The sequence below is a fragment of the Scyliorhinus torazame genome, chromosome 1 (assembly GCF_047496885.1).
Source record: "Scyliorhinus torazame isolate Kashiwa2021f chromosome 1, sScyTor2.1, whole genome shotgun sequence".
In the NCBI taxonomy this organism is placed as follows: Eukaryota; Metazoa; Chordata; class Chondrichthyes; order Carcharhiniformes; family Scyliorhinidae; genus Scyliorhinus; species Scyliorhinus torazame.
Window position 1 is genome coordinate 365,408,706 of NC_092707.1, and position 16,063 is coordinate 365,424,768.

At 48.9% G+C, this 16,063-nt stretch overlaps 1 protein-coding gene across 1 annotated transcript in view; it reads left to right on the forward strand.

Moving 5' to 3' along the window:
• Positions 1-1,494: 1,494 nt before the first annotated feature.
• The window catches only part of LOC140422053 (DNA mismatch repair protein Msh6-like), a 141,044-nt gene continuing 126,475 nt past the window's right edge, over positions 1,495-16,063 (forward strand). Inside the window, 1 exon segment of the mRNA XM_072507068.1 lies at positions 1,495-1,836. Within this exon segment, the coding sequence (XP_072363169.1) occupies positions 1,495-1,836 (342 nt within the window).

Consider the following 16,063-nt stretch of genomic DNA (forward strand, 5'->3'; position numbering starts at 1 on the left):
ACGGCGAGACGTCACGACGGCACGATTCTCGACTGCTTTCAGAAGGCATGCAAGCTGACATCAGAGGGTGACAGGGCACCAGGAAAGTACTCAGGGGTTCCAGGTGAAGCCTCGGGGTGGGGGGCGGGTGCTGGGAAATACTCGGGAGATGAGACCTCGGGGGTACCAGCAAAATACTCGGGGGGGGGGGGGGGGGGGGGTACCGGGAAATACTCGGAGGGCACAGGGAGAGGTGTTGGATGTTCCAGGAGAGGCCTTGGGGGGTTAGAGGGCTGAAGGAACAGGGGCCAGAAGGGGCGAAGAGTTGGGGCCAGATGGTGAAGACAGCCAAGTGTTACAATGACTGTTCCTGAGGCTGTCCTCCTCTGCTGCTGGACCACTGCCTTCTTGGAGGTCCCTGACACTGGGAAGGAAGCTTGGCCATTGCCAAAGGGGTGGGTGCCCATTCATCACACGGATCCACTTATATGTCGAAGGGACAGGGGGAAAGGGGTCTGCAGATGCACTACTGACAAGGCCAAGTCTAATGGTGAGACACATCTGTTATGTACATTCCATTGCAGCCGGGATCTTTGAACTACAACTCAGTTAAGATGCCTGTAGGCTGCCTGTGCACCCAATTGTGTCCACTAAATCAACACTGAATCCAAGGAGACAAATGTTAACTGTCAACTTTCTTTCATTTTGCAGTGAATTGAGCGAGAGAAAGATGGAGCCTGTGGAGCTGGCTATCATTCTTCTGGCAAACAGAGGGGAGACAAGACGTCAAGGGAGGCACTTACCTTTCCAGAGGCATGAGGAGAACCCTGAGGAGGAAGGGTGGCAGGGCCTGCTCCACAGGTAGAGGAGATACCCCAGAGAGTGGTCACTCAGAGGCACCTTCCTTGACCCAGGGTGCACAGCCGGCAGCTGACCTTCCTGCAGATGAGTGTGAGCTGGTCTCGCCGAAGACTTTGCCTGTCAATGCACCTTTCTGCAGGGTTTGGTGCCACGGGAAGTTGGAAGGCATTCACTGCCTGTGGCATTGTAAGTCACAGCTGCCCTCAACTTTCACTTGACTGGACCTTTCCAGGGCTCTACGGTTGATTTTTGAGGCAACTTGCAAGCCTCCGCTCATAAGTGCAGCCAGGAGGTGTCTCTTCGCTAGAGTTTACAACCATGTCCATTTCAACCAGGATCAGGCAAGTCAGGATGCAAGAGCTATGGGATTCATGTGGATGTCTGGCTTTCCACAGATGCATGATTCTATCAACTGCTCTCTCATGTGGCTCTCAGATCCCCATGGCATCAAGGAGTGCAGTTCGTGAACCGCAAGGACTTCTGCTTCCTGAATGTTCAGCTGGTCTGCAAAGCGAATCCACCAGGTGTGCACTTGCTCCCCGTGAGTGTTCACGACTCATACATCCTGAGCTACTCTCAGATCCCTGGCACCTTTGAGGGTCCACAGCGACCACACTATTGGCTCCTCAGGGACAAGGAGCACCCCCCCTGAGGATGTGGCTGATGATGCCTGTGCGAAGGCCACCAGATGTAGCAGAGACTAGATATAATGAGGCCCATGCTGCTCCTCGCACTTTAGTGGAGCAGACCATCGGAATGCTGACAATGAGGTTCCAGTTCCTGGGCCAGTTTGGTGGAGCACTGCAATATAATCTGCAGAGAGTGTCATGCATCATGGTTGGCTTTTGCACCCTGCACAACCTGCCACTTCAACAGTGGGAGGAGCTGCCTGAGGAGGAGATGGAGGAGCGGCACATTTACTCAGGTGAGGAGGATGTCGAGGTGGACGAGGAAGAGCAGGTTCTGGAGGGAGAGGATGTCGCCCATGAGACAGTGGTAAAAGCCAGACATGATGGAACCCCATCATAGACAACCGATTCATGGAGGGTGATGATTTGAACCACCGAGGATATCCCATCATCCTTACCTCCCTTCTATGAGCATTGCTCTCCCATCTGACTGCTGGTAGAGCACGCCCTCAATAATATCGCTCATGTCATGGGGTTGCTCATAGTCCACATTGCAGGAGGGTGAGGATGATGATTTGCGGCGGGGACAGTCCATTGTTCTTCAAAGAACTACTGTGAATGTCTGATTCCAGTGCGGTTGATGGCAGCTGGCTTACTCTGAACGACCTGGTCATATCATGGCGATGTCACGCGGAGAGTTTCACCCCTCCTGATTTAAGGTGATCTGTATTCTTGAGGTTCAGTGTCACTGGAGACTGAGGTGACTGGAATATGGGGTCAATCAGCAGGACAACATGTGCAGAGAGCACACATTGACAATGACTGGGATGAGTTAGAGTAACCCTGAACATTGTTAGAGACAAAGAGAGATAGGCGTCACAAATGTGTTCAGTCACTGAGTCGATGTCACCAATGTGCTGGCAACCTGACAGATACACGTGAAGGAAGCTCTGGATTCATGTTTTCAGGCAGGCACTATAGCAAGACATCTCATCAGAACAAGGAGCCATAGAAAGAGTGCAATTAGTAAGAGATTATTTACAGAGGCGAACGCTACCTACAAATACTTAACACCCGTGCCCATGTTGTGCATCTAGACCTTCTGAAACTTTCTGAGCTGCTGCTGTATCCTGGTGCAACCCCAGCGTGCTGTCTGCCACGTCCTGTAATCTGTGATGACCTTGTCAGGCGTCCTCTGGAATTCCGAGACCTGGAAGCCCCCGGCCTGCTTTCGAGGTCCTGCTGTGTGGCAGTGCCACCCTCCTTGGTCTTTGGAGCTGGAGCGGAAGTGGTCACAGGAAGAGGGGATTCGGATGGGCTGGGTACGCCCGGGGTCATCTGGGTGGATGGCCCAGGCTGTGGACCAACTGCTCCTGAATTCTCAGACCCCTGGTTCCTCCTTGAGATAGAGGGACAGCTGGGGTGAGCTCGAAAACCCCCACTGTCCTCTGACGTTGGCATTTGTGGATCCCCAAAGTGCCTGCACCATGGAGAACATGTCGTGCAGCAGTGCAGGACAGAAATCTTGCACCAAGGTCTCCAAGGTGGTCGCTAACCTCGCTGTGTTGGCCTGGTTGTGTCGTAGTGTCGGCTCAATCACATTAAACACAAGGTGGTAGGACCCTCCATTCTACCTTTCAATGCGAGGAGTGTAGCCAGAGGCAGATTTATACTTTTCAGGGACCTGCCCTCTCCCTCTTTGCGGGGGCCCCAAGTCACACCCTGTCCCCTGGTGACGAAACGCCCACCCCCGATGACATCAAGCTCTATCCCCAATGATGTTGAACCCCGCCCCCAATGACATACAGACAACCCCAATGACATTGAGCCCCATCCCCAATGACATACAGACAACCCCAATGACATTGAGCCCCGTCCCCAGTGACATTCAGACAACCCCAATGACATCGAGCCCCATCCCCAATGACATAGAGCCTCATCCCCAATGACATAGAGCCTCATCCCCAATGATGTTGAACCCCGCCCCAATGACATTCAGCCCCATCCCCAATGACATTGAGCCCTGCCCATAATGCCACTGAGCCAACCCAATAGTGTTGAACCCCGCCCCCAGTGGCATACAGCCCCGTGCCAGTGACACTGAGTCCCATCCCCAATGACATTGAGCCCTGCCCCCAATGACATAGAGTCCCATCCTCAATGATGTCAAGCCCTGCCCTCAATTACATAGAGCCCCATCCCCAATTATGTTGAGCCCCGCCCCCAATGACATAGAGCCCCACCCCCAATAACATCAAATCCCACCCCAATGACATAGAGCCCCACCCCAATAACATCAAATCCCACCCCCAATGACACCAAGCCCCACCCCCAATGACATAGAACCCTATCCCCAATAACATAGAGTCCCATCCCTGATGACATAGAGCCCCATCCCCAATAACACCAAGCCCCACCTCCAATGACACAGAGCACCATCCCCAATGACATCGAGCCCCGCCCCCAGTGACTCCGAGCCCCATCCACAATGACACCCAACCCCATCCCCAATGACATCGTACCCTATCCTCAATTATATTGAGCCCCGCCCCCAACGACAACGAGCCCCGTCCTCATTGACACCGAGCTCCATCCCCAATGACACCGAGCCCCATCCCCAATGACACCAAGCCCCATCCCCAATGACACCGTACCCTATCCCCAATAACACGAAGCCCCAACCCCAACGACACTGAGCCCCATCCCCAATGACACCAAGCCCCACCCCCAATGACATCGTACCCTAACCCCAATTATATTGAGCCCCGCCCCCAACGACACTGAGCCCCGTCCTCATTGACACCGAGCCCCATCCCCAATGACACCGAGCCCCATTCCCAATGACATTGAGCCCTGCCCATAATGCCACTGAGCCCAACCCAATAGTGTTGAACCCCGCCCCCAATGGCATACAGCCCCGTGCCAGTGACACTGAGTCCCATCCCCAATGACATTGAGCCCTGCCCCCAATGACATAGAGTCCCATCCTCAATGATGTCAAGCCCTGCCCTCAATGACATAGAGCCCCATCCCCAATTATGTTGAGCCCTGCCCCCAGTGACATAGAGCCCCACCCCCAATAACATCAAATCCCACCCCCAATGACATAGAGCCCCACCCCAATAACATAAAATCCCGCCCCCCAATGCCATAGAGCCCCACCCCCAATAACATCAAATCCCACCCCCAATGACATAGGACCCTATCCCCAATAACATAGAGCCCCATCCCTGATGACATAGAGCCCCATCCCCAATAACACCAAGCCCCACCTCCAATGACTCCGAGCCCCATCCACAATGACACCCAACCCCATCCCCAATGACATTGTACCCTATCCTCAATTATATTGGGCCCCGCCCCCAACGACACCGAGCCCCATCCTCATTGACACCGAGCCTCATCCCCAATGACACCGAGCCCCATCCCCAATGACACCAAGCCCCATCCCCAATGACACCGAGCCCCATCCCCAATGACACCAAGCCCCATCCCCAATGACACCGTACCCTATACCCAATAACACGAAGCCCCAACCCCAACGACACTGAGCCCCATCCCCAATGACACCAAGCCCCACCCCAATGACATCGTACCCTAACCCCAATTATATTGAGCCCTGCCCCCAACGACACTGATCCCGTCCTCATTGACACCGAGCCCCATCCCCAATGACATTGTACCCTAACCCCAATTATATTGAGCCCTGCCCCCAACGACACTGAGCCCCGTCCTCATTGACACCGAGCCCCATCCCCAATGACACCGAGCCCCATCCCCAATGATATCGAGTCCCCAATGACACCAAGCCCCACCCCAATGACATTGTACCCTAACCCCAATTATATTGAGCCCTGCCCCCAACGACACTGAGCCCCGTCCTCATTGACACCGAGCCCCAACCCCAATGACACCGAGCCCCATCCCCAATGACACCGTACCCTATCCCCAATTATATTGAGCTCCGCCCCCAACGACACGGTGCCCCGTCCTCATTGATACCGAGCCCCAACCCCAATGACACCGAGCCCCATCCCCAATGACACCGTACCCTATCCCCAATTATATTGAGCTCCGCCCCCAACGACACAGAGCCCCGTCCTCATTGACACCGAGCCCCAACCCCAACGACACTGAGCCCCATCCTCAATGACATCGTACCCTATCCCCAATTATATTGAGCTCCGCCCCCAACGACACCGAGCCCCATCCTCATTGACACCGAGCCCCAACCCCAACGACACTGAGCCCCATCCCCAATGACATCTTACCCTATTCCCAATTATGTTGAGCCCCGCCCCCAATGACGTAGAGCCCCATCCCCAATAACACCAAGTCCCGCCCCCAATGACGTTGAGCCCCATCTCCATTGACATAGAACCCGCCCCAATGACATAGAACCCTGCCCCCAATGACATAGAGGAGAATGTGCAAACGCCACATGGACGGTGGCCCGGAGCCGGGATCGCAGCTGGGACCTCGGCGCCATGAGACACTGCGCCACCGTGCTGCCCTAGAGAGTGATGAAGATTGAGATCAAAGGAAAATCTTTTGATCTGATTGCCACAAACATTTACGCCAGACCCAAGACCACAATGATATCGAGCCCCAACCCCAATGACACCGAGCCCCATCCCCAATGACATCGTACCCTATCCCCAATTATATTGAGCTCCGCCCCCAACGACACCGAGCCCCGCCCTCATTGACACCGAGCCCCGTCCTCATTGACACCGAGCCCCATCCCCAATGACATCGAGTCCCCAATGACATCGAGCAGGAAATAGAGGGATTCCATGATGAAATCCTGAAGTGTTATAATCAAGTCAAATCAACCAATGTGATATTTGTAATGGGTAACTTAAATCCGAAATTGGTGGAGGAATAGCAGGAACCCACGTCAATAAATATGGCAAAGGATTGAGAGAGACGGTGAAGAAAATGAGTTGATGGTGGCAACCGCCTTCTTCAAGCAACCAATTGATGTAAGGGCCCAGGTATCGTGTCCAGAAATCAAATAGATTATGTGGTGGTGAAACAATATTTGAGAAATAGCATAAAGAATATTCATTTGTATCCCAGCGTGGATATAAATTCAGATGGTTGTCTCCCTGTGGCAAAAATTAAGATGAAACTAAACATATCCAAAAAGAAAAAGATGTGCAACGATTTAGCATTGACATGCTGAAGGACGAGACCGTTAGAGAAGCATTCACTGTTAAAAAATGCCTCAGAGCTGAGGAAGCAGTGCAGAGATCTTTGAACAAGAAATGGAAAGAGAAAGCAAAATGAAAAATAGGAAAGAGAGAATGCTGCAAAAGATATATTACCAAAACGGAAAGGAAAACAAAAACAAATGAAGTAGTGACAGATGAGACACTAGCAATGAAGATAGAAATGGCAGAGAAAAAGATGAAATTGAAATGCTAAAGAGAAATGGTATAATGTGATGTGTGATTGGCACTGGAGCTGGGAAGAAATCACAAAACGTCTTATGCACCAGAATGCGAAATCTTTCACAGATAGAAAGAAAAAGCTAACTACAGATAGTGGATGCATTAAAGTTAAAGATGATAAATAGTGTTTGAAAGGGATGTCATTGCAAAAGGATGTATAGAATATTGAAGTGAATTGTATGATAATCCAAATCTCTCAAGGTCTCTCAAGATATAAAGGCAAACAATGGACCAAACATTATGATATCAAGAGGTAAAGAATGCTTCGAAATTGATGAGTACGGGCGGCACGGTGGTGCAGTGGTTCGCACTGCAGCCTCACGGAGCTGAGGACCCGGGTTTGATCCAGGTCCCGAGTCACAAAGAACAGTACAGCACAGGAACAGGCCCTTCGGCCCCCCAAGCCTGCGCCAATCACAGGTCCTACCTAGACCAACCTTCTATACCCCGTCTGTTCATGCGTCTATCCAGATAAGTCTTAAAGGTCGCTAATGTATCTGCCTCAACTACCTCACTTGGCAGTGCATTCCAGGCCACCACCACCCTCTGTGTAAAAAACTTCCACTGCCCATCTCCACTGAACCTATCCCCCTTCACCTTGAACTTGTGCCCCCTTGTAATTGTCATTTCCGCACTCGGAAAAAGCCTCCAACTGTTTACCATATCTATAAGGTTTGATAAGGTTCCCCACGTTTGATAAGGTTCCCCACGGTAGGCTACTGCAGAAAATATGGAGGCATGGGATTCAGAGTGATTTAGCAGTTTGGATCAGAAATTGGCTAGCTGGAAGAAGACAAAGGGTGGTGGTTGATGGGAAATGTTCAGACTGGAGTCCAGTTACTAGTGGTGCACCACAAGGATCTGTTTTGGGGCCACTGCTGTTTGTCATTTTTATAAATGACCTGGAGGAGGGCGTAGAAGGATGGGTGAGTAAATTTGCAGATGACACTAAAGTCGGTGGAGTTGTGGACAGTGCGGAAGGATGTTACAAGTTACAGAGGGACATAGATAAGCTGCAGCGCTGGGCTGAGAGGTGGCAAATGGAGTTTAATGCAGAAAAGTGTGAAGTGATTTATTTTGGAAGGAATAACAGGAATACAGAGTGGTGGGCTAATGGTAAGATTCTTGGCAGTGTGGATGAGCAGAGAGATCTCGGTGTCCATGTACATAGATCCCTGAAAGTTGCCACCCAGGTTGAGAGGGTTGTTAAGAAGGCTTACGGTGTGTTAGCTTTTATAGGTAGAGGGATTGAGTTTCGGAGCCATGAGGTCATGTTGCAGCTGGACAAAACTCTGGTGCGGCCGCATTTGGAGTATTGCGTGCAATTCTGGTCGCCGCATTATAGGAAGGATGTGGGAGCATTGGAAAGGGTGCAGAAGAGATTTACCAGAATGTTGCCTGGTATGGAGGTAAGATCTTATGAGGAAAGGCTGAGGGACTTGAGGCTGTTTTTGTTAGAGAGAAGAAGGTTAAGAGGTGACTTAATTGAGGCGTACAAGATGATCAGAGGATTGGATAGGGTGGACAGTGAGAGCCTTTTTCCTCGGATGGTGATGTCTAGCACGAGGGAACATAGCTTTAAATTGAGGGGCGATAGATATAAGACAGATGTCAGAGGAAGGTTCTTTACTCAGAGAGTAGTACGGGTGTGGAATGCCCTGCCTGCATCAATAGTGGACTCGCCAACACTAAGGGCATTCAAATGGTCGTTGGATAGACATATGGACGATAAGGGAATAGTGTAGATGGGCTTTAGAGTGGTTTCACAGGTCGGCGCAACATCGAGGGCCGAAGGGCCTGTACTGCGCTGTAATGTTCTATGTTTGATGTTCTATACCCCTCATAATTTTATAAACTTCTATCAGGTCGCCCCTCAGCCTCTGTACCTCTCGGGAGAACAATCCCAGTTTATTCAATCCCTCCTCATAGCTAATACCCTCCATACCGGGCAACACCCTGGTAAACCTTTTCTGTACTCTCTCCAAGCCTCCACGTCCTTCTGGTAGTGTTGGTGACCAGAATTGGATACAGTATTCCAAATGTGGCTTAACCCACGTTCTATATAATTAACATAATTTGCGAGCTTTTATTTTGCCCGTCCTATGAAGGCAAGCATTCCATATGCTTTCTTTACCACCATTTCCACTTGTGCTGCCACTTTTAAGGATCTGTGGACCTGCACGCCCAGATCTCTGTGTGTCTCGATCCATGTAGAGTTTGTACATTCTCCCCGTATCTGCGTGGATCTCATCCCTACACCCCAAAGATGAGCACGTTAGGTGGATTGGTCACGCTAAAGTTGTCCCTTAATTGGAAACTTGTTTTTTAAAGAAATTGAGGAGTACAGAATAAGCAAGATGGAGTAACAACAGAAAATCCAAAAGACCTTGGAGAAGCAGAATTAGAAGTGATTACAGAAATTTGTGATCAAATATAAACCAACGGATACATTCCAAGTGATTGAGACATTCATTATTCGTTAAGTTACCAAAAGCAATAGAGTGCAATCATTTTAGATCCATAAGCTTAGTGAGTCATCTCATGAAATTGAGCTTTATAATCATAATAAAATAAATCTTAACGTATTTGAAGCAGAAGTTGGTGAAACTGAGTCTGGATTTAGACCTGGAGTAGGAGTAAGAGAGGGAATATTTAACCTAAGAATAATCTAAGATGAATATTTAGAAGTAAATCAGAACATTCACATCTGCTCCTGGCCTATGAAAAACCATTGAACATGTTTTTCACCAAAAGCTAATACATGTGTTCCTAGACGAGCCACAGATCGTAAAGGAAAGGAAAGGGGCTTGGGGGGTGAGGGAGGAAGAGAAGGGGGCAGGAAGAGAAGGGGGCCGGGGGGGGGGGGGGGGGCGGCAAAAGCCCATAAAACAGATTGCGGGACAAAGGGTGCATAGCCGCAGGGGACAGGCCCAAGGGCAAGCGGAGGACCAGAGGGAGCAGCAATATACGAGGAAATGCAGGTTGGGGCCAACTCCAGGCAGGATAACTGAGGCAGATCTGCCAAATGGGGCCCACAGCCACAGAGGAGGGTTGCGGGACATGTAGATGTACATACTTACAGTGATCCTCGTTTGTTTGTGTTTTGCATTGGTCTATCTCTCTTTTGTAATTTTAATTTCACCTTGGTTGCTTTTGTTTGATATTATGCACAGACATCACACTTGTCGTTTAATTTACAAACTGAAATGTGTAACATAAAAATGTGAAAACCAATAAAACATTAAAAACGTTTTCCTGAAATGTGAAATTGACAGTAAAGGTGTGAAATTCATCCGGAGCCTATATTGGAACTTAATAGCGAGCATCAGGCTAGAAGATGGACAATCAGATAGGTTTCAAGTGAAGAGAGGAATACAACAACGTTGTGTACTGTCGCCAAACTTATTCAATCTCTGCACAGGACAAATGTTTGGAGAATTAGGGGTACTTCCAAGGTTAAAAATTGCAGGCAAGAACATAACAAACTTGCAGCATGCTGACAACACAGTGCTACTTGCAGGTTCAGTAGAGGTCCTACAAAATATAATAGATCAAGTAAAATCTATCAATTTAGAATACGGATCAAGTATGAACCAAAAAAGACAAAAAGAATGGTCATCAGATGGAATACCTTAGAAGAAACAAGGGTGAAGATTGAAGTGGATGGTATCACACTAGAAACAATAGATAATTTGTCTATTTAGGACAAATAATATCAGAAGATGGTGTGGTGATGTGCATCAATGTAAATACATGTAGGCTAGCTAGGCACTAGAGAGAGCACAAGAGACATCACACACACACACTCAACCAATAGATCAAGTAGATATGACACGACCAATAGACATTCACGATACACAAGGAGATGACATGACCACACCATGGTCATCAACCCATATGTCCCATGGTCATCAACCCATATGTAAAGGACACCACACACATGATCTTCCTCTTTCCAGTGGAGACAATCAGTGAGTAGAGACACTGGGTTGATTCAATATTACACCCACCACGTGGATTGCAGCAACTAGTTAGTCAGTCTGGGTAGCTATAGTAGGATTATCAGTAGTGTCGAACCCGAGTAATAGAAGTGTAAATAGTTTAATAAACGTGTTGAAGTTATCTCCACGTCTGAACCTTCCTTTGTCAAGTGCACCACAAGGAAGCCGCTCATGTTACACATAAACATAACAAATCATGGTACCAGAGTGAACTGTTTCAATCCATATAGCCATACCTCAGCGTACAGTGACAACCAGCAACAAAACCCAGGGAAGGTCCGTTTGCGCATGCGCGAGACGTTGCACATGCGCAATCACGAAAACGGCCTTCAGTAAAGGAACCGCGATCTGCACATGCGCAATCACTTCCTACGCAGTACGTCACATGCGTCATGACATCAGAGGCCCCAGACCACGTCCATTTAAAGGGGAAACATCCCAAATCAAAGAAAATATATTTTAAAGCCGTAAAACAACCTTCCTTCACCTGGAATGACAGCACAATGTCTCAAATTGAACCAGGGAATGAAATTAACCTCCGAAGAACCCTGCAACAAGCAGATACCTACGGCCAAACCGATGATTCTGACCTTGAAAACTTCGATACCGACCTTTACATTTTCTCTGGACCTCGCGAGCCCAATGCCAGCTCCGACGCAAACAGTGATGATATGGTCCTAGAAGACTATGACACGGACGAACCTTTCACCTTGGGAGGCTACCCCAGTACCAAATCCGAACCGCAACTAGACGTGTTGCACATTGACAGCCCCCGTATTGAATCCGACGCAGACGCGGATTCATTCTTCGGATTTGAGGATCTTCAGCCCAGCAGATATGACATCCCAATTCGTGAGTGCAGGATGATGCTGCAGCCTGAAACTAAGAGAGCAGTACAAGCCCACAGAGAGCGGCCTGCTGCCACACAGAGCGTGGTCCACGCACCGCTCAGGGTTCCCAACTCTACGAAAGAAGACATGCAAGACTCCACTCCGCAGTCCTTGCATGAACAAGAAGTGACTCCAGTGTCACAAGCCTCCACAGCGAGCTTGTGGACATACTCCACGATAGAAGAAACGCAAGACTCCAGAGCGCAGTCCTTGCACACACAAGATGTGACTCCAGTGTCACAAGCCTCCGCAGCGAGCTCGTGGACAGCCTCCACGATAGAAGAAACGCAAGACTCCAGAGCGCAGTCCTTGCACGAACAAGAAGTGACTCCAGTGTCACAAGCCTCCGCAGCGAGCTCGTGGACAGCCTCCACGATAGAAGAAACGCAAGACTCCAGAGCGCAGTCCTTGCACACACAAGATGTGACTTCAGTGTCACAAGCCTCCGCAGCGAGCTCGTGGACAGCCTCCACGATAGAAGCAACGCAAGACTCCGACGCGCAGTCCTTGCAGGAACAAGACCTTGAGGGTCTGGCAACCTCCTTTGACCAACTAGCGGCAGACGATGCAATTCTGCCATGCTCAAGTAAACAGCAAGAAGACTATGACAGTCTACCACGCTCCAGTGCACAGCAGGACAACCATGACGGTCTATCATGCTACAGTGAAGAACAAAGCGACGATGACAGTCCAAGCCCAAATGAAGGACAACAGCAAGACAATGACAGTCCACCCACATTGTTTGCACCACCAGATGAAGACTCTGACAATTTACCCAACCCAAGTGAACAACAAGCAGCTACTGAGGATCTACCCATGGTATGTGAGATGAGTAACGACAGCATCCCACGTCCCATGCAAGGTGTGCAAGGAGGTGACACGACCACAGGGGGCATTACACCAACACATATATAAAGGACACCACACACATGATCTGCCTCTTTCCAGTGGAGACAGTCAGTGAGGACAGACACAGGGTTTATTCAATATTACACCCACCACGTGGATTGCAGCAGCTGGTTAGTCAGTCTGGGTAGCTATAGTAGGATTAACAGTAGTGTCGAACCCAAGTAATAGAAGTGTAAATAGTTTAATAAACGTGTTGACGTTATCTCCACGTCTGAACCTTCCTTTGTCAAGTGCACCACAAGGAAGCCGCTTATTTTACACCTACAACATAACAAATCAGATGGTAGCTGCGATACTGAAACTAAGAAGCCATGATGTGGAGATGCTGGCGTTGGACTGGGGTGAGCACAGTAAGAAGTCTTACAACACCAGGTTAAAGTCCAACAGGTTTGTTTCAAATCACTAGCTTTCAGAGCTCTGCTCCTTCCTCAGGTGAATGAAGAGGTATGTTCCAGAAACATGTATAGAGACAAATTCAAAGATGCAAGACAATGCTTAGAATGCGAGCATTTGCAGGTAATTAAGTCTTTACAGAGCCAGAGAGAAGGGTAACCCCAGGTTAAAGAGGTGTGAATTGTCTCAAGCCAGGACAGTTGGTAGGATTTCGCAAGCCCAGGCCAGATGGTGAGGGGTGAATGTAAAGCAACATGAATCCAAGGTCCCGGTTGAGGCCGCACTCATGTGTGCAGAACTTGGCTATAAGTATCTGCTCGGCGATTCTGCGTTGTCGCGTGTCCTGAAGACCGCCTTGGAGAACGCTTACCCGGAGATCAGAGGCTGAATGCCATTGACTGCTGAAGTGTTCCCCGACTGGAAGGGAACATTCCTGCCTGGCGATTGTTGCACGATGTCCGTTCATCCGTTGTCGCAGCGTCTGCATGATCTCGCCAATGTACCACGCTTCGGGACATCCTTTCCTGCAGCGTATGAGGTAGACAACATTGGCCGAGTCACACAAGCATGTTCTGCACACATGAGTGCGGCCTCAACCGGGACCTGGGATTCATGTCGCATTACATTCACCCCCCACCATCTGGCCTGGGCTTGCGAAATCCTACCAACTGTCCTGGCTTGAGACAATTCACACCTCTTTAACCTGGGGCTCCCCCTATCTCTGGATATGTAAACACTTAATTAACTGCAAATGCTCACATTCTAAGCATTGTCGTGCATCTTTGACGTTGTCTATATATATATATGTTTCTGGAACATACCTCTTCATTCACCTGAGGAAGGAGCAGCGCTCCGAAAGCTAGTGTTTGAAACAAACCTGTTGGACTTTAACCTGGTGTTGTGAGACTTCTTACGAAACTAAGAAGGAGAGAGATAGCTAGAAGTAATTTTGAGAAGATGAAGGATGTGTTAACAAGAAAACTCAAGCTTGTACCATGGAAAAAAAAATTCCATCTATTTTGCTGTCTGTCTCAGAAACCTGGACAATAAATAAGGATCTGTGGAAGAAAGTGGAGGCCTATGAAAAATGAACGCTGAAGCTTCTGCTTAAAATTCCATGTACATGTCATAAGATCAAGGAAGAGGTTGATGAAATTGCAAGAACAAAAATAACTCTTAAAAAGTGACATTCAGAAAAGAAGATGTTAGAATTTCAGCTATTTGATCAGAGCAGAAAAGCTACAGAGATCTCTGCTGGAGGGCAAAGTGGAGGACAGCAGAAAGAGGGGTCAGCCTTGGTGTAGTTGGATGATGGGTGGTTGCAGATGAACTACAATAGATGATCAAGGCAGACGAGCGTGACATATCAGACAGCAGATCTCCTAGTAAGAGCGGCTACAAGGAGCTGCAAGCCACAGCAGAGAACATTTTAATTGTTCCACCATTTTTTAAAAAACTTTCATTATCTTCACAAAATGTATATTCCAAAAGATTTTAAAGTAACACTGCAGAAAGTGCAATGAAATTCAACTTTTCTCCAAAGAGCATGTTGCACTCTGAGCCACTGCAACACAATTACAATACGCGTAATATTTATCATATACATTCCACGTCAAGCACTCAGCCCGAGGAGTTTCACAAAGTCTCCAAATCCTTGGTGTACTATAGTGGTGTCCTTTCCCCATTGCACCCTTTTGGTGGTTGCCCCAAGCTTCAGTGCATCTCTCGGCACTTAGTCCTGGGCTTTGGAATGTGCCAGTCTGCAACACTTGATCATGGACAACTCTTTGCACTGGAAGACCAACAAGATTCGGGCAGATCAAAGAGCATCTTCCACTGAGTTGATGGTCCAGCAATGGTTGATGTTTGTCTTGGTGTGCATCCTTGGGAGCAGCTTAAAGAGTACAGGGTCCCAGAGCTGCCCGGGATGAACCTCAACAAAAACTACTGCATCTCTTTCCAAAGCATCTTAGCAAAGGCACAAGCTAGAAAGAGGTGTGTGCTAGTATTCTTCCTGCCACAGCTGCTTAAAGGGCCGAATGTAGTGGTGCTCTGACTCACCACCAACCAAACAGCAACTTGGGGCCTGTTTGAAAGTTCTGGTGATGAGGCAATTTACCAAATGACTTTGCATTCAACAGGATAGACCACACCTTTTTCCCACAGGGGCTCGAGGATGTTACATGTGGACCACTGTCTGATAGACTTGTTGTCAGTAGTGTTTTTCTGTAGTAACCGTTCCACGAGGGACAGAGAGTACAACTGATTAGAGTATTTCATGGCAATGTAGCCAAACTCATCCTTTGCAGCACTAGGAGCAGGTTGAACCTCAACACAGAGTGAGTCTTGGTGTTTACATCCCCAGAGTCCACACCCTGTTTGATTCAGCCACACATATGTTTAGCCAAGGGGCGACATTAGGTATGTTCATAATCCATCTTTGACCTCATGATAAAGTGGAAGATGGTTTGGCTGACTGCTGTGATGCAGGATCAGGTTATGAGCCAGACCTGCGCCTTATACCCCCAGAGCGCCTTGCACCTGATGATCAGGTTTTCATTTGCAAAGGAGGGAGCGTCACTTCCACATGTCCAGTCATATGTTCCTCCCAGTTTTTGGAAAACACCCCAGTCTCTCCTAACCATATCCCAGAATCTTCAGGTAGTCTGACCTGTCAGTGAAGGAGACAAAGGATCAGTCAGCCATGTTTACAAAGAACACGGCCTCTCGCTCTTTCCTTGACCTTAACTCCTGAGGCCCATTTAAATGGTTGCAGATGCTCCTCAGTCTGGGCGCTGACAGTGGATCCATGCAGGAGGCAGTGAAATCGGGAGGCTTTGACCTGCACAGCTCCGCTGCCTGGGATCATCACCCCTTTTATGCCCACATCCTTCCTGATGGACTCCGCAGAATGTTGATTGTGGCACATGAGAGACATTGCCTGA